Source organism: Sander lucioperca, chromosome 12, assembly GCF_008315115.2.
Source record: "Sander lucioperca isolate FBNREF2018 chromosome 12, SLUC_FBN_1.2, whole genome shotgun sequence".
NCBI lineage: Eukaryota > Metazoa > Chordata > Actinopteri > Perciformes > Percidae > Sander > Sander lucioperca.
In genome coordinates, this window is record NC_050184.1 from 17,314,786 (window position 1) to 17,339,915 (window position 25,130).

General features: G+C 42.0%; 1 protein-coding gene across 10 annotated transcripts in view; it reads right to left on the reverse strand.

Moving 5' to 3' along the window:
- Nucleotides 1-25,130, reverse strand: part of myt1b (myelin transcription factor 1b) — a 129,233-nt gene that overhangs the window by 42,980 nt on the left and 61,123 nt on the right. For 5 of the 10 annotated variants that reach the window (XM_036007945.1, XM_036007947.1, XM_036007946.1 and 2 more), the window contains one exon: nt 925-1,031. In XM_036007945.1, the coding sequence (XP_035863838.1) occupies nt 925-1,031 (107 nt within the window). Of the gene's footprint in view, nt 1-924; nt 1,032-5,564; nt 5,805-6,759; nt 7,093-10,493; nt 10,594-25,130 lie in introns of those variants that run through there. The other 5 variants (XM_036007948.1, XM_031286101.2, XM_031286100.2 and 2 more) reach the window with 4 other exon arrangements.

The window sequence follows — 25,130 nt, forward strand, 5'->3', positions numbered from 1 at the left end:
CAGTGTTCAAGACTAAACTAGATTTTTTTTTTCATATATATCTCTAATCCTAAATCAGTTTCACTCATCTCAGTTTGCTGCAAGTCTAAGTAGATAATAAGAAGGTTGTGGGACAGATATCATAGGTCCTCTCTCTGCTTGGCTCCCTCAGCAGCAGAAATCAAACCTAATCAATAAAAGTCATCTCTTCAGATGAACCCGAGCCATCACGGGGAAGCAAAACTACTTTTACTGGGCCCAGGGGAAAACAACCCCAACCCCCACTCCTCTCTCTTTCAATCTCCCCTCAATCCTTCCATCTCTTTGTTGAGTGTCACACTCTCAGTTGTGATGCACGGGTGGGGGGGGAGGACCAGATGTTTTCAGAATGGAGAAATAACCTTGAAATGGTGGCAAGTTTTAGATGGAAGTAAAAGAAAGAGGGGAGACAGGTTTAGGATAGCAGAGAGGGTTAAAGAGAGAGAGCGTTTTTCTACTCTGCTGATAAGGAGGAATATAATGGACAAAACAAGTATGATCAGCTCAAGGACATCCTTTTGAGTTTCTTTTTTTTTTTTTTACTGTGTTTCAATACAAAAAAGAAAAATCCTGTGAAGTGAACTCAGCAGCGGGAAAACGCTGAGCTGTGCCATGCTGAGCTTAACTAAACTGAGCTAAGCTGAGCGGGGCTGAGGCAAAGGATGGGCAGGGCCAGGCGGGAGGTTTGATGTGCTGTTTGATTCATGTTTTTTTCTATCCAGTTTCTAAATAGACCCCCCCCCCCCAACACACACACACACCTCCACCCTTTTTTACTTTCCCCGCTGAGTTAGGGATTGGGGAAATGCCCAGGAAGCAGAATCAGGTTGGAAGGGGTGTGGGGGTGTGGTGAGTGGTGAAGAGAGATGGTGAGAGAGGGAGGGGCTGCAGGGCCCTGTCACTCACCATGATTGGTCGACGGCTCTGCAGTCTCTGGGAGGCCTGGCAGCGGCTGCTGGTCCTCTCGCCTCGTGTCCACCGCTGGTTCACCAGCTCGCCCCGGAACTCATTTTCTAGAAAGAGAACAGACGAGGAGGTGGAAGGGAAGGGAGAAGACGAGGGGAGTGGAAGATTTTGGGGGTAAAGAAAGGAAGAAAAGGGGGGGGGGGGGAGAGAGTTGTCATAAGAAATCAACAGCATCAGCACCAATGGATGGGGCAGCAGTTTGAAAAAAGGAAGGGAGTGGAGCATGGGGGTGCTACTTTGAGGGAAGGTCGGGGCACTCGAGCATGCTGCAGACACTCCTTTATTAACTGAAGGAACAGTGTGTATGCTTTACACACACGCACACACACACACACACACACACACACACACACACACACACACACACACACACAGAGGCATGGTTAAGTGCCCCAGCTGGGGTCCCTGTCAGTCTGCTATTAGAATCAATCAAATTTGCGCATTTTTATCGAGCTTTTCAGGGTGCACATATAAGCGAATAGGGGGATGGGCGATGTGTGGGGAGAGGGGTGAAGAATGGTCAGTAAATAATAAATCATACATAAATCAAGCCCCCTTTTTTCTCCCCCTCTCTCCCCTTTTTTCCATCAAGGTAATAGCTCATCCCTTCATCTTCCTGAGCAGCCAGGAGAAACATACTAAATCTATCACAAATCCCATTCTTCCTACTCTCAGAGAAGCTGCTGATGGTGGAGGTGTTAATGCAGAGTTGTCCTAAAAATCTTGTTTTTTCCCCTCTCATTTCAAGTTCAGGGAGAGTGCAGAGTGTTTTTCAATGAATGCCCAAGGCGGAACTTTTCAACTACTGTAGCTGTACGACACTTCAGCTGCGAGACTCCAAAACAGGCGGATGTCGCCCTGTCTCTCGCTCCCACCGAGCTGGTACAGTGAAATCTGATTCTTTTTCGCATATACCGTATATACACATCTACTGTATACCCTTTAGCTTTCACCTTTATATAGATGGTGTGTCTTTGCAGCAGGCAGCAGAACGTTGTGAAAGAGAAAGTGCCCTTGAGTTTATAGTGACTTCCTCTTCTGTATGAGCCCCCTATGCATCTGTCTGTCCTCAACAACAACAGAGGAAATAACACTCACAAAGACCAAGGTTATGGGTCAGCGCACTCTGAAACCTATTTGAAATGTAAATTGAAAATGTAAATTGAAGCAGCAATATTGTGGAAGAGTACTCATTCACAACTCACAATTAACACGGTGGAAATTCAAGGCAAAATATTCTACTCTAATTTGAATTTTAAAACTGAATGAAGGTTTCAAATTTAAAATGCTTTGCAGTGATATAGCTCTTTGAAATAACCTTCAGCGTTCTTGAAAGGCATCAAAACATAAACCTCTTTACATTGGAATTTGGGTATAAATCCCTGGTCTTTATAGAGTGCAAGATGAGATTTGTCCATCTCATTTTCTCCTGTTATCTCTAGCTTTTCATCTGTCTTCCTGCTGCTTTTAAAGCTACAGCGGGGGTTCTTTTCTCTGCACATACTGTCCTGCACGTGAACCCACAGTGCATGCAAAGTGCACACTAAAAGCCTACAGTGGGTGGGACAACAAAAGGCTGCATGTCCGTATCTGAGGGGTCCAAACGCAGACCAGCCCCCCCCCCCATCAAACTCCCCGCTCACCCCTCCACGCCCATCCCTACTTTGCCCATCACGTGTAAACCTCGGTAAAGCCCCAGCCAGCACTCTTTGCAAAATGCTTGTTTATCAACTTCCACTCCACCCTCAGGAAAAAAAGTGATTACAACAGCAATACTGTCCGTCTGCATCTCTCTATCTCTCTGTCTCGGCTGTCTATGTCTCCACGCACACAAGCACCAAAACTCACTTGCTTCTTTTTTTCTCTGTCTCTCTTTTTTTTCTACTTCTTTTTTTCTCTCCTTCTTTTAAAGTGAAGGGAAGTGAGCATCCGTACTGTATTGTTCGTTTGGGGGCCAAAGAGCTGAGAGCCCTTCCTAAATGCCAAATATATGACAGCGCTCTATTAGGACACATTGCCTCAGGCCACGTGTCAGCATCCCTGCTCACTTTTGTTCAGTCCTGAGCCGCTGTTCCTGCTACAGTGCAGACACAGGAAATACATCTGGACACGTTGAACCTGCGTGAGATATTTGATCGCTCAGGTTTATAAAATCAGGTCATTAATCACAGAAAAAGGTCGCTAAATAGATCTTTCTACTTTCATCTGTTGTTGCATGTGAACATCTGGAATCCTTTGCAGATGAAAAAAAAACAACATACCAACTAATTTGAGCCTTGTCTGCTCAGGATAAGTACTCTCTTTATGCTTTGATCAGATTCTGCTCATCCCCACCTAAAAGACTCACAGCTCGTTATTTTGCAGTGAAAACTGGAGGAGTACGAGACAATTAGCCGTTCACCGGGGAGGTTTGGTTAATCAGAAGTAAGGGGGGGGAGGGCAGAGATGAATACAGAATGAATGGATTAAATATCATATTTTTACTGCCAGGAGTGTTTTTATCCAAGCTTTTCTGCGAGGCAAAGTTTAGAAATTCTTTCCTACTTTCTGAAGAAAAAGGCCCACAATATATCAACACACATAGTCTTTAAGTTGATACAAAAACAACCTTTTACCAGAAAACTAAGTTTGAGTAATACCATTATAGGCAGGCGGCTTACTGTACCGGGACAATGGACTAAAGAGGCCTAAATCCATAGTTAGATTAAATACCAGGGTGAACTGTCTGTAACAGTATTAGAGTACATACAGGGCCGGGGCCAGCTGTACACCCCTGGTCCTGTTAAGCAGGATTTAGAGACAACTTAGTGTGATTACAGCGAGCCGGGCAGAAGAGACAGAGAAATCAAAAGTTGTGGAGCGGACGGGATTCATATTACTCGCTGCTTTCTTTGAGTCACAGGAAAAAAAAAAAAAAAAAAAACCTGAGTAACCAGATTATCACACCGGATGTGGAAATTGTTTTTCCTATGCATAGATAACCAAAAAAACACAATTCGGTTAAGTCATTCGGTCCAAAAAAAACTCATTTAAATGTTCATGTCGCAGAGTTAACTACAAAAGGCCCCAAAGCAAAGCAGAGTGGGTTTTTTTATCAGTTATGGGATGGGAGTTTAGGGGCGGGGGTGTGGAAGGGAAGGCGTCACCATGGTAACCAGCTTTTGGAGAAGCTCCCCTCAGGGGCCACCCTGACCTCAGCATCTGAGAAACAACACAGACGTATCACTGCCACTTAGAAAACATCACGCTAACCGTAGGGATCTGAGGCAGCGGTCTGTGATGTTCTCAACACTTCAGCATGTCACGTATTTCTCTCTGCCCATCAGGGAATTTACACACATTTGGCTCACTTTTCAATTCATTCTCCTTTTTTTTTGTATTTATTTCCCTTTTAAACGCAGGGCATCTGATTCATTATTTCCAGACTTTCATTTTAAATGCCTCCTCTCCATTGAAAGCCTGGCCAACCCTGACCTTTGCTTGTATTGCTTAGATTTCTGATAGGCTTTGAATGACGAGGGTGCAATTTGGTCCCAGCTGCTCCTCCAACATGTTTATTGCGCTCCCTCCTCCGGCACCTGCTGTCCTCACCATGGGCTATTCAGCCCTTCATAAATAGAGAGCTTTCCTCCTATCACGGTAACTAAAAAAAAGAAAAAAGAAGCAACTTTATATCGGGGCCTGTGCTGCATGCAGCGCCATACTCTGCTGTTATAGCCTCCACTCACAGCATAAGGCACCAATAACCTAATTCTGTAATCCCCTGAAACTAGGCTAAATTTCACAGGAAAAGTAAACAGAAGAAAAACAATAGGTGTTTTATCATTTCCGCCTATGATGCATCCAATCTTGAGCTCAGTGTACACTCTACATTAAGCCTAACAATAGACTTGCAGCTTTACTCTGAGTAAAGGCTCCTTCTGTGCATTTTATGGGCTTTGTTTACTAAATGGCCTATAAGCTTTAAACACAGCTACAACCACAGGCTTTAAAGAAAATCCTCTATTTTGAAGCTGCACACAGCCTAACACTAACAGAAGTCTGTACATTTTAAAAGCAGGTAAAGTCAGTGACACATCATCACATATTCTACCATTAACAAAAGCCAGGGTTAGGGTTTATTTATCAATGAAAAGACATTTCCCTTAATTAAAAAGACAAACTTGCATAATTTGAGAGGGTTTCTACAGATGGGTGCTTTTCAAATAGCAACACGGGGAAGTAAAGTAAGTTTAGCTGTTTTTTTTTGTTTTGTTTTTTTTACCTTAACCTCCTCCCTGCTTCCAACCCTGAAAGATGTTCTAACATCTAAAGTAACAGCTGAAGTTTCTCATGAGAGCAGCGCTGCAGGCATTGAGCAGACTTATAGGCTACTACAACGGGGGATGGATGGAGAGCAACTTAGAGAGCGGGTGACATAACACTCTGTGTATCATCATCCCGCATCTCTTTCCTCCATCTTAGGACGCAGGTGCTTTGACAGACCGTGAGGCGCGCACACACACAGCACATTACGTGGCCATCTAAGCAAAGCAAGGGGGGGGGGCGGGTAGGAAATGAAAAAAAAAAACACAACGCACAGGCTCACATTCTGCACCGCGGCACAGTCTCGGGGTGAATCCGACAAGATGAGTACTTTAAAATCCGGCGAAATGCGCAGCTTCGAGTCTGCCTCCCCACTAGACGCCCGGTTATTTATTTCTAGCGGCTTCTGAGGACTTTTTCTTTTTTTAATCTGCGCACACTAAAGGCTGCTGACATTTGAAGAGAGCATCTCTGTTTTTTGCTGCAGAGGATCAAATGGCAAACCCCTCCCTCTCCCTCTCTCTCTCTCTCTCTCTCTCAAACACACACTCACTCCATCCTTCCATCCATCCATCTGTCCATGCATACACACACACACACACACACACACACACACACACACACACACACACGGGAGTCCTGCTCAACGCCCACTGTCATATCGTAATAACACAATTTGGTGCAGAACTCAAGATAGATATCACACTTTACAGTCACAACCCAGAAACAGAGAAACGGCTCGTATAATGTGCGTATAATCAGCGGTGCGGCGAGTACAGTAAACGGGCTCATATATTCCTGGAGATATAGAAGGTGAAACTAGAGGACAGAGTGGAGAATACACTTCAGGCATGAATCAGTTCGCTGAGAGAGCAGATATTCACAGGAACATAATATACAGTCCAGGTATAGACAGAGTGTGTGTGTGTTTTTCCCTCAGCCCCACACACCGATGAACTATCCAACAGAGCCGCGGAGTGACAGAGAAGTGGCTAAACACGCATCACTAAGGTTCTGAGAAAGCGCCATGCTTGGTTTGTTCCCACTTACTGTATTATGAGGCATCAATAAAATGACTAACATTTGAGAGGGCAAAAAAACAGCATCTTCTATGTCTCACAGTACTATTCATCAACGATGCGTTTTGAAAATGTCCATACATCGAGTACACAAATATACACTTTTAAGAAGAAAAAAAAACAAAAAAACAGGTTAAACTGTTTTTAGACCGCAGCTTTGGGTAAGTTTGAATTCATACTCGAGGAATCGTAAAATATGAAAACAACACTAATCGCCACAAAATCACTCTGCCGGTGCTGCTATCAAATATTACAAGGGTGATGAGAAATATCAAAGTTATGCCAAAAAGAAAAGAAAAGAAGAAGGATTTGGATGTCGAGATTTATCATGATATAGCCTATATATCTAGGTGTAGCTTATCATCAAAACATAAACGTGATTTCTGATTACCTGTAGTCAACAATATTTCCTTTGGGGCTTTCGGCGCTGCGTCCTTGCTGTGTTTTTTGAGAGTTGTTGGTCGCTGTCAAGTTTGCTTAAAAAGATATCCCGAGTAAAGGTTTCAAAAACGATCGTCTATCCCGTTACAAATGTCCAGATGTGATAAATAAATAAGAGCGAGCGAAGGTTATTTTTTTTTCCGGGGCGGCCCTCTCCTCTCCTCTGCACAGCGCAACGGCGCACGGCTCCGGATCAAGGCGTTAAGATGTTACTTGTTTGTAAGCAAAAACATGGCTTCATTTGCCTTTGTCAGCGAGAAAAAAAAACGTAATATTGACTTACCTTTCCCTCATGAGCCATTGTACCCCCCCTCCATCCCCTTCTCCACACCCCCATCTCCTCCCTCCGCCCTTTGCCATGACATCACGGAAGCTGTAGTAAAACCTCCAGCATCAGATGGGCAGGGCTTGAGGTCCCCTTCACTACACACTAACTCAACGGGCATATGTATATACAAATACAACATACACACACACACACACACACACACACACACACACACAAACACACACACACACACACACACACACACACACACACTTTCCCTGACTTTCTCCCTCCCTCCCTCTCTCTCTCAAACGCATAGATCTTCTGAACCACGCAGCCCGACAACTTCAAACTAGAAACTACATTTCAAGCATCGTCTCTGCATGCAGTGCACTTGATTTTCTAAATAGGATCAATAAAGTTCCCCATTCTGCTTCACTCTCCAAACATTCCTTACATCATGAACAGTCTGATAGTCAGCATAAGAAAGCATCTTTGCGCATCTTGGCTACACAGGACGCAGCCAACACAATATTACACACCAGAACGAGCTCATGTTTTATACATGTCACCCGTTCTTTAAGGTCTTCATGTTTCACACATGCATTATCCCACCACCCACATATCCTGGAAAATGGTACCGTCCAATAATTCATTCAAGGGCTATTTTTTTTTTCTTTCTCGGACCGGGAATTGATGTAGTAGTTGTATGCAGAGTTATATATATGCGCGTTTCACTGACAGCATCTGATAACTCCTTCGGGTCTTAACGACATATAGGCAGAGAGGCAAGTCTCCAAGGGAGCTTTAGGGGGAAAAAATGATTCATGCTCTGGGGAGGTAAGGGGATGGAAGTGCGATATCATTTTGGATAATCGCTAAAAAAAAATAATAATAATATTCTCCAGAGAAATTGTTTCGACGCCTGCAGAAGTTTTAAGAGTGATCACTGTCAGCTACAGATTTTTTGATAGTTTTTTAGGCTCACTGAGAGTAATGCCAACTGTCAGTGCCGCTCTAAACAACAAACAGTCAGTCTTAATAGTGCAACTTGGAGTCACTCCCAAATGTTGCTCACACCGTGGTTCTGCTTTGCTGTTTTGAAACCATTAGTGGAAATGACAACCATTCATTACAAGCCATTTGAGAATAGTCGCCACAAATGCCATCCTTTATCTGCTGTCTCCACGCCGCGCACGCAGGGAATATTCAAAAAGCCCAACCTTCAGCTTTCAGAAATTCTATTAAATTCTTATCTCTTTGCAGCAGGCTCTTTTTGTGCAATCCCATTGTTATGCATTGGAGCTGAAATCAATCACCGGCCGTGCACGCCGCATCAGTATGATTTCAGACTGTGGTTGCGGAGAGGAGGATTCACTCAACAACAGCGTCAACAATCGAATAAACAAAAGAGAGAAAATATGAAAAATCCCGGGCACTGGTCCAGCAGAGGGGACCATGCGGGGAGCGGGGCCTACAGGTCGGTGCGGGTGTGAGTCCCACAGTGGGGCACGGAGGCCTACGTGAAACATATATTTGAAGATTAGAGAGAAGATAGAAAGTAACTGTTTGGACACAAAACCGTAATATACTCTAACACGCTATTATTTCTCCTGTGGTGAGATTTCAGGACTACGGACAGCTCCTAGGTGCAGAGCGTGCGTGTGTGTGTGTGTGTGTGTGTGTGTGTGTGTGTGTGTGTGTGTGTGTGTGTGTGTGCGTGCGTGCGTGCGTGCGTGTGTGTGTGTGTGTGTGTGTGTGTGTGTGTGTGTGTGTGTGTGTGTGTGTGTGTGTGTGTGTGTGTTCAGGACTCTGGACAGCTCCAGAGGCCGGGGCTTTCAGGCCTGCACAATACACCTCACAGAAGCTATTGTTGAGGAAACAAAGGCTTTTGTCGGAACTTTTTGAAAAGTTATTTTATTTCCTGTATTTATCTATATTCTCCACTTATCTGAATAATGCAATACTTTATTTCAAGACTCTCGCGTTTTTTAAGAATAAGACATCATTTAAAGTAAACTCACTTTATCCTCCTTGAATAAATTATTGTTACTAAACTGAATTGAAATAAAGAAAACAACATATACTTGTACAGGCCTGAATCGCCACAACTAAACTAAATAAAACTAAACTGAATTAAACTAAATACTTCATTAAATCATATTTTTAGCGTTTATTTTGAAGGATAAGATTGAAACTCTGTAGTTTACATCAGCTGGGAGTTTCTTTTCCTCTGTTGTTACAAAGTGTGTTTCGTGTGGCACTAAACTAAAGTCCAATGTCAAACCCACTCTGCTCCCTCAACCCTTTGTTCTAAGTTTGGACGACTGAGTAAGTTAAGATATCAAACTAAACCCATTTACCACGCATTTAACTAAACTCATTGAAACCTAACTAAAAGAATCTAAACTAAACCTCATGATAAACTTGCATAAATGTGTATTACTACACTAAACTTAAAAAAAGAAGAAAAAAAATCCCTTTTAAATTTGAGCTGTAGTAAGTAGGACTAATTAACTTACAAATAATCTAAATTGTAAATAAAAAAATAAAAAAAACTTTCTGAATACTTTTTTTCTGAAGTTTATTTTGAAGGACTACTCAAAGGCAGTAGTTGCAGCAGCCGGTACATCAGCTGGGAAAACTTTTTCCTCTGTTGTAACAAAGTGTGTCTGCAGATGCAGATGGCACGGAGGCCTCCAGCACTTAAATGCTCACGTCACTCCAGACTATATTGTATGGTGGCTATATTGTGTCGCCGTGCAGGCAGCCGGTATAAATATTACATGGGGCAGCAGCTGACTGAGCGCTCAGGTTGGGACCGGGGGAGGCCCCTCTGGTCCCTCGACAGATGGAACAAGCCGACAGACTAACACAACAAAAAAAAGTTTTTAATAAGCCCGCAGCTTGGCATTGTCCCCACGGTACCGGGGCCACACGGTCCCCTAGGGGACCAACTGTCCTTTGTCTGGCCACTTTTTTTTACCACGGGGGTCGAAGTTTAGTTGCAGTTATAAGCTGGGGAGAAGTTCACACGTTTACTTAGATATGTTTGTGTGTGATAAGTTAAGCCTGCAGCTTGTGGTTGGGAGTCTATCGCACAGAAGTTACAGCTGGTGTGATCAGACAGAACTATAAGCCTCTTTTAATCCAACAGCGACGGCTACAATGTCTTTAAAAGGTTTTTGTTTTGAATATCGACTCCCGCAAACGGCACTTTGTAGCCTCTAACTTAGTTCTGTGTAGTATTTATCTAGGCTATAGCATGTGTATTTATACAAATACTTAGATAGTACAGGCAGGGTAAGACTATTACGCGATTAGACATACTGTATTACTATGTCAGTCTGAACAGAGACGCAGATGCCAAAACAGAGATCTCATTCTTTAAGTCAAAACAAGTGAGTGATACGAACCTAGAAAAGTGCGACACAGCTTCATGTTTGCGGTCCTCCTCTCTCTCTCTATCTCTCTCTGTCTTTCTTCAGTCCCGCAGCGACCGCCAAGTGCTGCTGGCAAGTTTACTTCTGCCGAACAAAGTTGCTCAAACTTTAGTTCAACTTCCCCGGCTGGGCAGGGGAGGGCTGCTGGGCGGGTCGAGCAGCTGACTGACACTCCGGGAGAGCCAATAGGAAGGCGCTGTGTCCTCCTGCTGCCGGGAGCTGGACCCAATCCCAGCCTCCCAGTCTCAGTTTTCAACAACAATAGCCTGAACAGCAACAAAGAGCATCTGCTGCGCCCGGCAACTTCTCACACATAAGCTCCCCCGGCAATCTGATTTAAACTATACAAACACCCAACTCCGTCAAAGGCCTACAGCTTATTCATATGTGCACTATTTTTTGGATCTGGACAAATTCATCTCAAACCTGAACATGATATATATATATATATATATATATATATATATATATATATATATATATATATATGTATATATATATATATACATATATATATATATATATATACATATATATATATATATATATATATATATATATATATATATATATATATATATATATACTATATTGACACAAATATCAACAAAACCAAAACAAATGACACTAAGTCCATAAACTCACAGATGTAAGACCACATGGGACATTATGAAGAAGCTGCACAGTAATACTTCTTTAATACTTTTTGTTATTAGGGTGTTTTATTCTTCCAGTATAACCTGATCTTCACCTGACACTCATTTATTCAATATTTCTAAATGCTGATGTCAACAATATATAGCAGATGTAGGCCTACAGCTAATTTAAGTAAGTTAGAGGAACTCTAACTCCGGGCCTATTCACAGAGTCTGTGTCAGACAGACAGTTCCTCCCTCCCAATAGCAGATGGTCTGCCAGATAATGAGCTCTCCCATTGCTTGCTCCCCTTACCCCCCCCCCCCCAAAAAAAAATCTCTCCTACATCTAATGGGGGGTAAAGCAACCTCAACACATTCTACTGCTTTTCTTCATATTACCAAAGAAAGGTGTATTTATAACATGTATATTTATAAATCTGGTATTAAACTTAAACTAACTCAACTCAAACCAATTCAGCCTTCTTGACCATTTACTATAAGTTTAAATAACGGACTCATTGTGTGCTATTAAAATGAACTAAACTAAATAACAATAGACTAAACTAACTGAAACCAAAGTTAACTAATCTAAACTAAAATCACTTAACCCTCACTATAAGCTTGAAAAACAATGTCTGCTACTAAACTAAACTGAAAGGAACAAAACAAAATTCACTTTGCCCACATTGACATATTATAAGCCCAAACTGTTGCTATTAAACTTAACTAAACTAAACTTCACTGATCCGTTATTATAGGCCTACATAGCTGAATAAATGGGTGCTACTAAAATAAACTAAACTTCCCTATATAAGAATAATTCTAAGTTATTAAACTGAACTAAACTACACAAAACACAACTTTCCCATCCTATATTTTATGCTTGAAAATATGAATTAGTGTGCTACTAAAGTAAATTACAACATGACTAACACATAACTAAATTAAATTAAAGAAATGTAAAACAAATTTTAATCTACCTTTTCAAGCCTGAATGGTCACAGTAAACTAAACCAAACTATAAACTAAAATAAAGATAACTCAACTGAACTCTGTATTATGAGGCATAATAGTAGCTACTAAACTAGGCTAAACACAACTCCTTGACCCTGTGTATGAATGAATAGTGGAATAATTGTGTCCAACCAAACTAAACTCACTTCGTTCCTCATTGTAAGCTTGAATCCATATTTTACTAAACTAAGGAAAGAAACAGAACAGATCAGAACAAAATAAACCACTTTCATACGCTCAAACTGACACTCACTAGACAAGATAAAACGGATCTGAAATAAACCACAACAGTTGACCCAAAACCATAAGCACAAATGATTTGAACTGAAATTAAATACACTGAAAGAAACTAATCAAAAGTCACTAAATCCACTTATTCAAGCCTGAATTGTCAATCAATCAAAATTAAACTCACTTTATTTCTTTAAACTCAATTGAAGTTGTCTCGACACAACATCCTTGAGCCTTTATTATAAGCTCCAATAGATGTGCTAATAAACTAAACTAAACGTAACTATGAGCCCAAATTGTTGTCACTAAACTAAACTAAATGGAAAGAAATAAACAAAATCAACTTAACCCACTTATTTAGATTAGATTAGATTCAACTTTATTGTCATTGTGCAGAGTACAAGTACAAAGACAACGAGTTTGCGTCTAACCAGAAGTGCAAAAAAGCAATGTAATATACAAAGTGTAGACAGGTGGTGCATAGGCAGGACAAGAAATATATTGCAGTGTTATAAGAGCAGAATAAATATGGCTATGTAATATGAACAATGTATGAACATGTACAAATATGTGCAATGTAGTAGCAGTGACATTATACTATAGTAAGAATAATATAGATATATGCAGTGTATTAGCAGAATATATAATAAGAAAAACAGAATAAATATGGATATTCTGAATGAACCATATAGACAGATATGTACAGTATAAACAACTATGTACATTTAAGCCTGATTGTTAGAATTAATCTAAATATAAACAAAAAAACTGACCCACTATTATAAGTTCAAATTGTTGCTATAAACTAAACTTCCTGGAACAACTTTCTTCCGCAAGTTGAATGGCTGAAAAATGGTGTGCTATAAACTAAACTAAACTGAACCAGCGGACTCTCTGTTTTATGCATCTATACTGTAACTAAACTAGATTGAATCTGCGTTAGTGTACTACTAAACCCAGTTAAACTAAATCCAACTGACACAATCCTTTTCATTAGAAACATAGTACGCCCACATTTCTACACATTATTCTTGTTATCTAGTGAACACTGCTGACCTTATTCTGAACATTAAGCTGTTAAAACAGTGCTCTTAAGAATATGAATATCCAAGTTTTCCAAGTAAACAAATCTCTCCACATCCCTTCCCAACCCATCACCACAAAAAAAAAAGCGAAAGAGAATCACACACACACACACACACACACACACGCACACACACACACACACACACACACACACACACACACACACACACACACACACACACTAAATCTACTGCTTATTAAATCGGCCAAATTTAGTGGACAAAGAAGGTGTTGCTGTTAAGGAGGACTGCTGAGTCTCCACTAATGCCACAGCGAGTATTTTATCTGAGGGTGCCAGACAGCCTCTTGTATTCCTACTGAGCACGGTGCTCTCATTAGCCTATTAACTTCACTATTCACCCCCTCCCTTCTGTTCCACTACCCTGATAGGACCAAGCACCCCCACACACACACATACACACACTGAACGTTCACAGGCATATGCAAACGCACAGAAATTAATGTGTGCGCACAAAAACACATACAACCCCCCCCCCACCCCCCACCCCCACCCCCTTTTTCCTCTTATTCTCTGTATAACAAGCAGCTGAACTCTGACATAGCCTCCAGCTGTCCTGGAGACGATGGTGACAATAAAGTTTAGACAAATACACACACGCACACACACACACACACACACGCACGCACGCACACGGACACACACACACACACACACACACACACACACACACACACACACACACAAACACTGAAGAGCAGTAAACAGGACCTTGTTGAGAAAATGACCCATGTGAGCTAATTAATGGAAATTTCACTCCGTCTTCATCATCATCATTATTCTAAACTCCTCTTAAATGTTCACTCCTACGCTTTCATTCATTCATTCATCATTATTCAACATCTCGGATAGGAACAACTTTCAACCGAGCTGGTAGAGTGACAAAAGGGTCACCGCCTCGCTGGAAGGGAAAAAGTTTTTCCCTTTGATAAATGTGCAGATTTGTGTATTTTTTTTTTTTTAAGATCATTTTTTTGGGGCATTTTCTGCCTTTATTTTGATAGGACAGCTGAAGACATGAAAGGGAGAGAGAGGGGGGAATAACATGCAGCAAGGGGCCACAGGTCAGAGTCGAAGCAGGGCCCGCCGCGTTGAGGAGTAAACCTCTACATATGGGCGCAGCTCTACCAACTGAGCTAACCGGGAGCCCTGCAGGTCTGTGTTTGAAGTAACACAAAAAGTAGGAGGATGTGTATAATTTGGGGAGACACTCTTGATCTGGGGATATGTGTGTGTGAAGAAAAAGAGAAGAAATTTTCTTTTTTGCAACTTCGCGCGGTATTGGACACACACTTAACACATCCTAGGCTGAAACACAGACGGACATTTGACATCAGAGTCCTGCTCCCAGTCTCATGATAACAATCAGGTTCATAACACGATGGCTTTATTGCCCTCCCTCCCTCCCTCCCTCCCTCTCCCTCTTTCACACCCCCAACCTCGCTCTCTCTTTCTCTCTAACATCCATGCAGCATGATCATACCCATATCTGTCAGCTCCTATTAGACACAGCTACAGTAAGCACGCCACCTACAACTCTGTATGGAAGGGAGCTTTTAAAGATCAATCTTTGTAGTTCATTTGAACATCCATCGAACATATGTTTGTTAAAGGATCGGTTCACATTCTTTCAAGTATGTCTTAAAACAACACTCACATGCTCTAATGTACAATAACACAGTTTTAGGCCATACTGTCAAGAAATCATGAAAAATGCCCATAAAAGATAAAAGACATATAAAATTCCAAGGTGACATTTTCAAATGTTTTGTTCATGCAAAAATCCAACTCCTAAAGATGTGTAGTTTACAAAGACATATGATAAGCTGGAAGCAGTGAATGTTTAGCATTTATTTCACAAGTTGTGCTTGAAAAAATGTCTTAAACAATGAATTAATATCAAAATAGTTGGCGATTATTATTTCTTTTGATTGACAAATCGACTAATCGTTTCAGCTCTACTTCCAGATTTCCAGATTTCTTTGTCCAAAATCCCATATTTCTGATTATTTTCCTTGCTGAGCTGCAGCGGAGGGATAGCAACATAAAGAGGGACAGGACTGGAAGATTCCTACTTAATCTGGCAAACTCAGACTGATGAGGCCTCATATTATGGGTAAACTTGTGAATATGTTTTTGCGCTAATATCGTTTCACTTGAAAATTTGTGAACCTATCCTTTAACATAATCAACTTTGGTGGTTTTAACGTGACGCAGCCTGCCTCTACCCTGCCACTTCTCCTTCCTCTCTCTTTTTGTGGGAGTTATTAATTTGTAACAGGCATGCGCACACACACACACACACACACACACACACACACACACACACACACACACACACATACACACACGCACACACACACGCACATGCAAACACGCGCACGCACACACTCTCTTAGTGAAAGGAAAAGGCCAAGAGACAGACAAAGTTTGGTCTGGATGCCACTTTGGATGACTGTCATCTCTCAGAGACCCCCCCTCTCTACCCAGTCCGATACACAGCTTGGGCCTCCCAAAGAGGGGAAGGGGGGGGGGCAAGTGGAATGGGGTCAGCTCTGCCAAAAGGCATCACATCGCTCCACTCTGTGTCGTCTGCTCCTCTGTCTGTCCACTGTACCTCTCTGTCACTTCGCCTGTCAGTTACACTAATCTACACTTACTGTGGGAGTTTTTTTTTTTTTCCTTCTCTAACTTATCGTCAAGCGTGAATTTCTAAATGTGCTCGGCAACGCCTCGAGCCATGCAGCATTTGAAGGAGTTGTAAATTAGCCGTCCTGTCACACCCCTCCTTGTCTACCCCCGTGGTCCAGACTAGCATCACAGTGCCCACACACTCCTCCCAATGTCCCACACTCTGCTCCCCTGCTGAGGTCGACTGGCTGACCCTCCGTCACCCCCTAAAGTCACTGAGTCAAATTCTTTGAGCCCCCCCTTTCCTGCTGATTTCTTCACTTCCCTTTCTCCTTCCTGAGTCGCTGCACCTTCTCTTCACACATGACCCACCCTTTCATCGTCTCTCGCTGCTCATGCCGGCAACTATTCCCATCTCCTCTCTCCCCTCCTTTTTTTAGTTCTCCAACTCTATCTTTTCCCGTCTTTCAGCCCTCTCTCTGTAGGTCTCTCTCCCCTCTCTCCCTCCTGCGCTCACCCAGCAGCAGCAGGCTGGGCAAATATGCACCCTGAGCAGCGGTAAATACAGACAGCACTTCACATACAAGGCCTGATTACAATGACAAAGGCTGCCACACTTTAGGGAGGAGCTTGGAGCAATTTGGAGGCTGCGGGGGCCATTGAGCGAGTGGCATACTTAATGGGCTTTGTGTGCCAGAAGAAAAGGTTCTGAGCTTCTGGGCCCAGCTGTCACTATGGAAAATATCAGACTGACACAGCTCTTTGGCTTGCTCTCTTTTCTTCTTTCAATCCCCCCATCCCTCCCTCCCTCTTCTCTCTCTACTCCTTTTTCTCTAGTTAGTGAGCACAAAAAAGTGAAAGCTGTTGGAAAGAAAGAAAAAAACTAAATGAGAACTCCCTCTCTTGATCTCTCGCTTTCTCACACTCACACACAGAAAAAAAGCAAGTATGCATTCACAGTCATACATACACACACACACACACACACTCACACACACTCACAAATATAATGCGCAGTAGGCTGACTCTGCAGCAATTATTCAAACCCTAAACCCAGAGGGATAAATGACATTATTACATTTCACTACTTAATTAAGTGTGTGGATAGTTACTAAGCGTTAGCCATCATGCATGCATAATGCAGTCAGATATAGGCACTGCGCTTCATAAAGCACCCTTTCATTACCAAATGTATGGCAGAATAAAAACAAGTGTGTGCTCTGTGGAGAAAAAACAGTAATACATATACAGTAAGTGAGAGAAGTAAACAGAATAAATGCACATTAAGTGCAAATATATGGCCTCACATGGTAAAACTAACTCCAACATTAAGTGGATTTCCAGCAGCGCCAAACGACTCTGGAAATTATTTTTCTCCAGTGATAACGGGGCTTGGCCAGAAAACAGAGACTGAAAGATCCTCTGAAGCAGCTCTTTGGTTACGCTTTCTGAATCCTTGCACGCAAAGAAGCGCTCACACTCCAGATCCAACTGTATTACACCAGCTCTATGACTTATGGCACTGTAACACTGAGCATAATACACACACCCACGCACATACACAGCAAGCCTGTGCCCAGGCAAGCACGCACTGGAGGCACAAACACATGCACACAGCCGCACAGCGCTGCATTATTGAAACACAGCACAAAGCCAGAGTTGGATGTTGTTTCACCTAATCTCTTTGATACCACTGTGGTGCTGCTAAGCTCCAGAAAATCAGCTTAGCAGATGTCCTAAAGTGTAGGTGGCTTGTTTCGTGAGGAAAGAGAAGAAAACGCTACAAGAAGAAGAAGAAGAAGAAGTGAAAGAGGAAGGGTGGGGGCAGGGCCACAGATTTGGAGCGGGGCCCTGACGAGTTCAACTCAATCCCCTTTTTAGTTCTGTCTGCCAGGCACAGTTGTTCCAGCAAACTAGAAGGAGTCTTTTTTTTTTCTTCTCATCCATCCTTTCTTCCTCCTCCGACCTCTCACTTTTCAGAGTGCTCACATTACTGCCTGTGTGTGTGTGTTATTTTTCCAGGCCAAAGAAATTGTTGTTCTTGTGATCACGGTGACGATAATGATCATAATGAGGATTTTCTTTTTCACAAGGTTGCACGTGCTGGTTTGCCTTCAAGCCCTAACCTGTACTCAGATGTCAGCTGATTACATTCGCAGCCTACACACACATGCATGTACGCACACACACACACACACATACACACACACATACACGCACACGCACACACACACACACACACACACACACACACACACACACACACACACACACACACGTTGCATGTATTATCAGCACAAGTGAGACATCTGTATGCAAATGTCATTATGCTGTTGGGGAGGAGGCTCGCAGAGGGCCGGGGGTGAGTGATGTTATGGTAGTGAAGGAGGGACTGAAGAAGGTCGGAATGTAAGGAGTGTGTGTGTCAAGAGCTGTATGTTATCACATTGACGGTATCCATAGAAACCAACTAATCCAACTCCAAGATGGCTCACCGATGCTGTCATCTTTTATCTTTTTCTCCAGCCTCACGCATTGCACGTGTTTTACTCGCTCACACACACACGACTGTTTTAAGAGTGATAAAACATCACATCCTTCATTGAGATATTTCAGTTCCATTTTGAGATTAAAAAAAATAAATAAATAAAATAAAAGGTGAAAAATCTCCAGGTGTTGCACAGCGAGCTGTATCCATTCCCTCTTAAGTATCTGAAAAATGTAGTTCATTCCACTCTTGTGAATGGTGCATGCGTGGCCGTCTCCTCAGTTGTTTCTAAGTGACTGCGTGGTATGTAGCAGGCATAGACGTATGTAGCACTTCAGTCTCAAACCATCTTGTCCTAATGGCAGCTCCTCGTACGTCCATGGTGACGGGAGGAAAAGAGGCAAAAGGGAATATAAAGTGATGGAGACAAAAAAAACAACAGACATACTGTGGACATAGCAAGCCATACAGTATGTTTATTTTCAGAGTGCACATATACCTGAGACTAATTACTTTGTGTAATACTATGTTGTGTGAGCTTTCAAAATGTTTTCTCTATGCATTGTTCTTGTTGATGGAAAGTCACACATACACACACACACAGAAAATGACAAATTCATAAGAAAATACTTCTATACAGTCCTTCCAGAAGTTTTTTTGTGATTGTTGCAGCAAAAAATCCTTGATTATGCGGCACGTTTTCTTAAAAAATGCGATGGAATATGAGGGATATTTATGCAATTTTATGCGATGAAATTGCGGGAACTTGCAAAAACTGCGGTTTCATCATGGCTTCATCGCGGGGGTTTGCAGCTTTTCGATGATGTTCACGTAGCGTAATTACATCACTTCATAACGTTTCCATGGCAACAGGGAAAAATGGCGGCTCTTGTGTGAAGTAAACGCAACATTTTTCAACTTTCTGCTAAGATACATGTGACTTTTTTGCAACAAAAATGCAGGGATTATGAAATCATGCAAGCCCCGCATATTTTGCGCGGAAATCGGCAATTTATGCGGCGAAAGTGCGGCGTATTTGAAAAAATGCGGCCCCCGCATAAATAAATAAGATTTTGGCTGATTATGCATTGAATTATGCGATCGCATAATCGCGTTTTTCTGGAGGGACTGTCTATACTAATTAATGTATTATCTTTTTTGAAATAATTGTATTTTTGTGTAAAGTATAATGTTTGGTTACTCCCACAGCTTCAAAGTTCATTTGTAAATTACTGTGCATGTGCAGTAAAATGAAACTTCTCTCAAAGTAAAAAAGAAAGAAATAGAGGACAAAAAGCGGTTCACTATACTATGGTACAACATTTCCCATTAGACTGAGAGAAGCTCAGCACTGTTTGGATAAGAGTTTGAAGACTTGCCATGGAACATGTTAGACAGAATTAAGCCAACGATAACTTCACATGTCACAGTTTTCCGGCCTCATGTCTTGGATTTGTGAGGAGCCACGCTAACTGGAGCAATAACTGGAACATGGGGTTGCCTTCTGCAAAGTGTAACTGAGATCTAGCAGTAGATGTTAAAACTTAAACAAAAAGCGTTAGAGGCAAGTTTAATCTTGTCACTATTTCAACAGTAAGAAAGGTAGTTTTTAATTATACTAACTTGACGCTCCTATTATTCTCTAATATATTAAACATTTGACTAATCGAAGACTCAAAAAGTGAATCGGCTCTGTGAGGACTGTGTTGTTTGATCAGATGTGATTGACCACCCCACAGCTAGGGCTGCAACTAACGATTATTTTCATTATTGATAAATTGCTTTGTCTATGAAATCTCATAAAATTGTGAAAAATGCCCATTATTTTAAAAGAAAGCAGCAAATTCTTACATTTGAGATGCAGGAACCAGATGTTATGTTGTATTAAGGCCCTGACACACTAACCCAATAATCGGCCGTCGGACAGTCTGGCGAGGTCAGTGACTCGAGTCTGTTCGGTGTGTTCCGTGCCGTCGTCCGTCGGAGGGGCCATCGGCCTTCATTTTGGACGATTTGACTTGTTGAATCGGAAGGCGGGCACTGCCGGCAGTCGGACTCAAATGACCCATCTGATTGGTAGAGTGCAAACCCGGAAACGGGGAGCAGGATGAGCGTGACTAGAGTCTCTAAAAATCTGACGAAAATCTTTTAAACTGACCTTTGTCGATCTGAAATGAAGACAGATTCAGCAACTGCACGGCCTATTTCTCGCTTAAAATGTTTTCAGAAACACGTTTCAGTGAACTATTTTAATAAATATGAGATCGTATTCTGAACAAGCCGCCATGACAGGCGTATTATATATGTTAAAGTTTAAAACTATTGGATCTGCCCAGAGCCACTCTGGATCTGTCATAACCAATCGCTAACGTTTGGTCGTGATGTTGGCTTAGCATACCAGAGGATGTTTTTGTCATGACAACTTGACATAATGTCATCCTGTTTAATGTCAAGTTGTCTTAATGAAGACACTCCAAAGAAATGTAATGTCAAGTTGTCATAACAAAGACATCCTCTGGTAATGTCATCCTGGTTAATGTCAAGTTGTCATTACAAAGACATCCCAAACAAATTTTATGTCAACTTGTCATGACCAAGACAACTTCTGGTAATGTCACTTTGATTAATGTCAAGTTGTCATAATCAAGACAACCCAAACAATGTCAACTTGTCATGACAAAAACCGAATGACACTTAATGACGGAAGTCATAAACGTTTATGACTTACTCATAACGTTTATGACACGTTCATGACAGTGTCATGTCATGGTTATGACAGCGTCATGTCACGATTATGTCGGTACCTTCAAGTAAAGTGTTACCGAACTTACTTAAGTAACGAACTTAAGTTAAATTAGTACGTAAGTTACGTTACAAACTTACTTATTGGAACCCAACCCACAATCTTTTTTCCTAAACCTAACCCTACCCTGCATGCCGAAAAGTGACGCCAAAGGGTCCTGACCAAGTGTCTGTATGTGACCAGTTGCGAGTAAGAGCGCGTTGACATTGTGGCGATGAACTTTCTATCCTTTGCCACCTGTGCAGTGGTTTGTAAGCGGGAAAACCTGTCTCTTTGTAGCTGTTTTTTCTGCCTGTTAGTTAGGTCACAGGAGATCACTGCACATGCAAACTACCCAGTTCTTCCCCTGCTTCTTCAAAATGAAGTTTTTGGGTTTTTTTTGCTGCTGCTGCTGCTGCTGCTGCTGCTGGGAATATTAACATTCAATCCCTCCAGGGAAATTCCCAGGAAAAGTTTTCCTGACAGGAGGTTGGTCTGCTTTGAGTTTGAGACAAAGCGTAAAAGCTTTAATGAATCAACAGAATGTCTGTTGTTTTGTATCAGTGTGACAGAAAATATGAAAAGAGAACTGGAGATAGAAGGTTTACGGAGGACAGTAATAGGTAGTTTGGATTTAAGAGCCTGTGAAATAGCAGATAAGAACACAATTGCACAATCAAAAACGAGGGAAGATTTGGGAAACATTGGTTCGCATGTGATAAAAGACACAAGAAATAAGGAATCACCTGTCCTTGTCTAAAGCTATACACACTCACGCACGCACACACACACACACACACACACACACACACACTCTCTCTATCTCTCCCTCTCTTTGTCAGGCTGATGGGTAATTGAGGCACTCACAACACAGATCGGGGCTGCAGTGTCATGCTGTGCCCTGGGTCTGGTTTGCTGCCCCGGCCCTCTGGCAGCATGCTGCGACACGCTCTGGAGCGTGCGCACACACACACACACACACACACACACACACACACACACACACACACACACACAAATAAAAACACATGCTCCTGTAGGGACACATGCACACTTCACAGACACACACACTTGCACTTCACAAATGCTCATTACCAACGTACACAAATGCTAACAGGCTGTCTTTACACAAGAGTGTACAGTCACACAAACGGACAAAGACAGAAAAGCAGGCGCAGATCACTTGAAGTCACACTTCCAGACTACAGCATGCCCCAGCAAGTCACTTCCCTCCTCATCTGATTTTCTCTCTTCCCCCCTCTCTTTACCTCCTCTCTCCTATTTCCTTCCTTCTACTCCTCTTTTCTCTCCTCTTATTTCCCTCTCCTCCAGTCTCCCCCGCTCCTCTCTTCTCTGCTCCTCTCCTCTCTTTGCCTCTCTTCTCTACTCCTCTCATTTCCTCTGTTCCCTACTCCTCTCCTGTCTTTTCCTCTCTTCTCTACTCCTCTCCTCCCTCCTCTTCCTCTCCTCTCCACCTGTTTGTCAGACCTTAGGCAAACAGGCTTGGCCCTAGGCAACGTTGAAGCCTCTTATGCTCCTCTTTACTCTGCTCCCTCCCTCGCTCCATCCCTCTCCATCTCCATCCCCATCCCTCTTTCCTGGCGATCATCCAGTTTAAACAGAAGGCTCTGCTGGGAAAGAGAGTGGGATACAGACAGAGAGCGAGAGAGAGCAAGAGAGAGAGCGAGAGAGAGAGAGAGAGAGAGAGAGAGAGAGAGAGAGAGAAAGAGAGTGGGAGAGAGAGTGCTGCATGATTCATGTTGCCCTGTAATGAAGCCAGTCCAGTCTTTCAAGTGTTTGGTGTATAATGGAGTTTCAGGGACAGGCCTATCATTTTCTCTTAATAGCGCTTTCTGCGCCGCACGCCATGACCCCTCTCTCCAAGCCCCCGCCCCACACACCCCTACTGTGGTAACTGCACATTACCACGGCACACGCACACACATCCACACACACAGCGATTACCGACAGCTGCGGGAGTTTCTGAACGGCAAAAGTGGCCAATTTTCTCTCCCTTCCATTTAAACAACAAACAGGGCGTCGTGTTAAAATGGGCAAAGGAAGAGAGAAGGGAAATTGGGCTGATAAGGGTTATTGTGAATCAGAAAGAGAGTGGGTTAGCTGCTGGGAAGTAGCAGTGCGTGGCGAGCAGTGATTTTAATATTCTTGAGGTATACTTAGAGAGAGACAGCACTCACAACGAGAGGCCGCGAAGAAATAATGTTTGATGGATTTCAGGTTTTTGGGGAAAAGGCTGCATAGTTGCAGTGAACTTAAATTTAAAACGTGTGTTTTTATGTTCTTTCACCTTTAATCTAAAACAAAGATTTTACTTTCAAAACCTAGGGCTGACATTTTGGAAAGTGAAGGTCAATTGGTCCAATCTTCATCTTTTTAAGAAGTCAATTTTGAGGCTTCAACTTGAATTTAAGGTAAAGGTTGAAACCCTTCAGTGATGAATGTATTCAATCAATGGTTCTCATACAAATAAATTGTGTGTGTGTGTGTGTGTGTGTGTGTATGTGTATGTGTATGTGTGTGTGTGTGTGTGTGTGTGTGTGTGTGCGGGTAGGGCCAGTTTTACCGGAGCAGATTGTAGAGTGTGTGTACAGACCAGACCTGAGATTACTGAACAGATTGCACAGCTGGCAAGCAGCCCTCTCTCCACATACAAACAGACGCACACACGCACGCACGCACACACACACACACAAATGCAGGGCCAGAAAAACAAATATTGACAAAGTATTGATCCTGGGTGTATTGGTCCATATTGCCAAGGCACTAATGCCAGGAATATCATTCTGGTCCACATGTTAAATCACGAGCGGTCAAACTCTCTAATTAGCTGAGTTGTATTCGTAACAAAACAAATTCTAAAGTTCAAATGAGGTCACAGAAGCGCCGGCCATGTAGTAAAACTGATATTTTATGGTTATGTTATGGTTACAAGATTAAATAGATTTGCAATCTACAGTAGTTGTAAAAGTAATTTGCTCAAAGTGAACAATAAGCAACTCATGTAGATGTACAAGTGTAGGAGTAATCTCAAATTATCACATTGTTAATCACATGTTTGCTCAGAGCAGCAATAGCCAATCAGAGACAAGGATGTATCCCATTTTTCATTCTTTAAAAACCAAAAAAACACCTAATTTGTTTTGCTGTAGTTAGTTAAAATATAGTTTTAATTTTTAACAAACGCCATGATATTTGTGTGAAATTCTTAACAACTCCAGTAGCAATTCACATGCTATGAGATTGTATATACTTATTATAATTATTAAAAATGAATGACTAGAGATTAAATATCCCCTCCAGACATATGTACGGTATATACAACTACTCTATTCTAATCTATTCAATTACCTTAATAAAAAGTCCTAAAATTACAGCTAGTTACTCTCCTTCAATGAAAAATCAACAATTTATGAATATGCAAATATTGTCCATTTCAAAAATGTTGTGAATTCACAAAGTCCAGCTGGTACGTCCACATACAGAGGAGCTTTTCCTCTTCAGTAGAGGAATGGGGGGGGATCTAGTGTCAAAACCCTGTACATACTGTACATTATTCTGCACAAACATCCTCAAACAAGGGACTCGATGGGGGAATTCAGATGAAATGGAAACCAAAAGTAAACCAAACTGAGGCAGAAAAAGAAAATCATATAAAAAGGAAAATGTTGTAACACACGGATGAGTGCAGACAATAAAAATA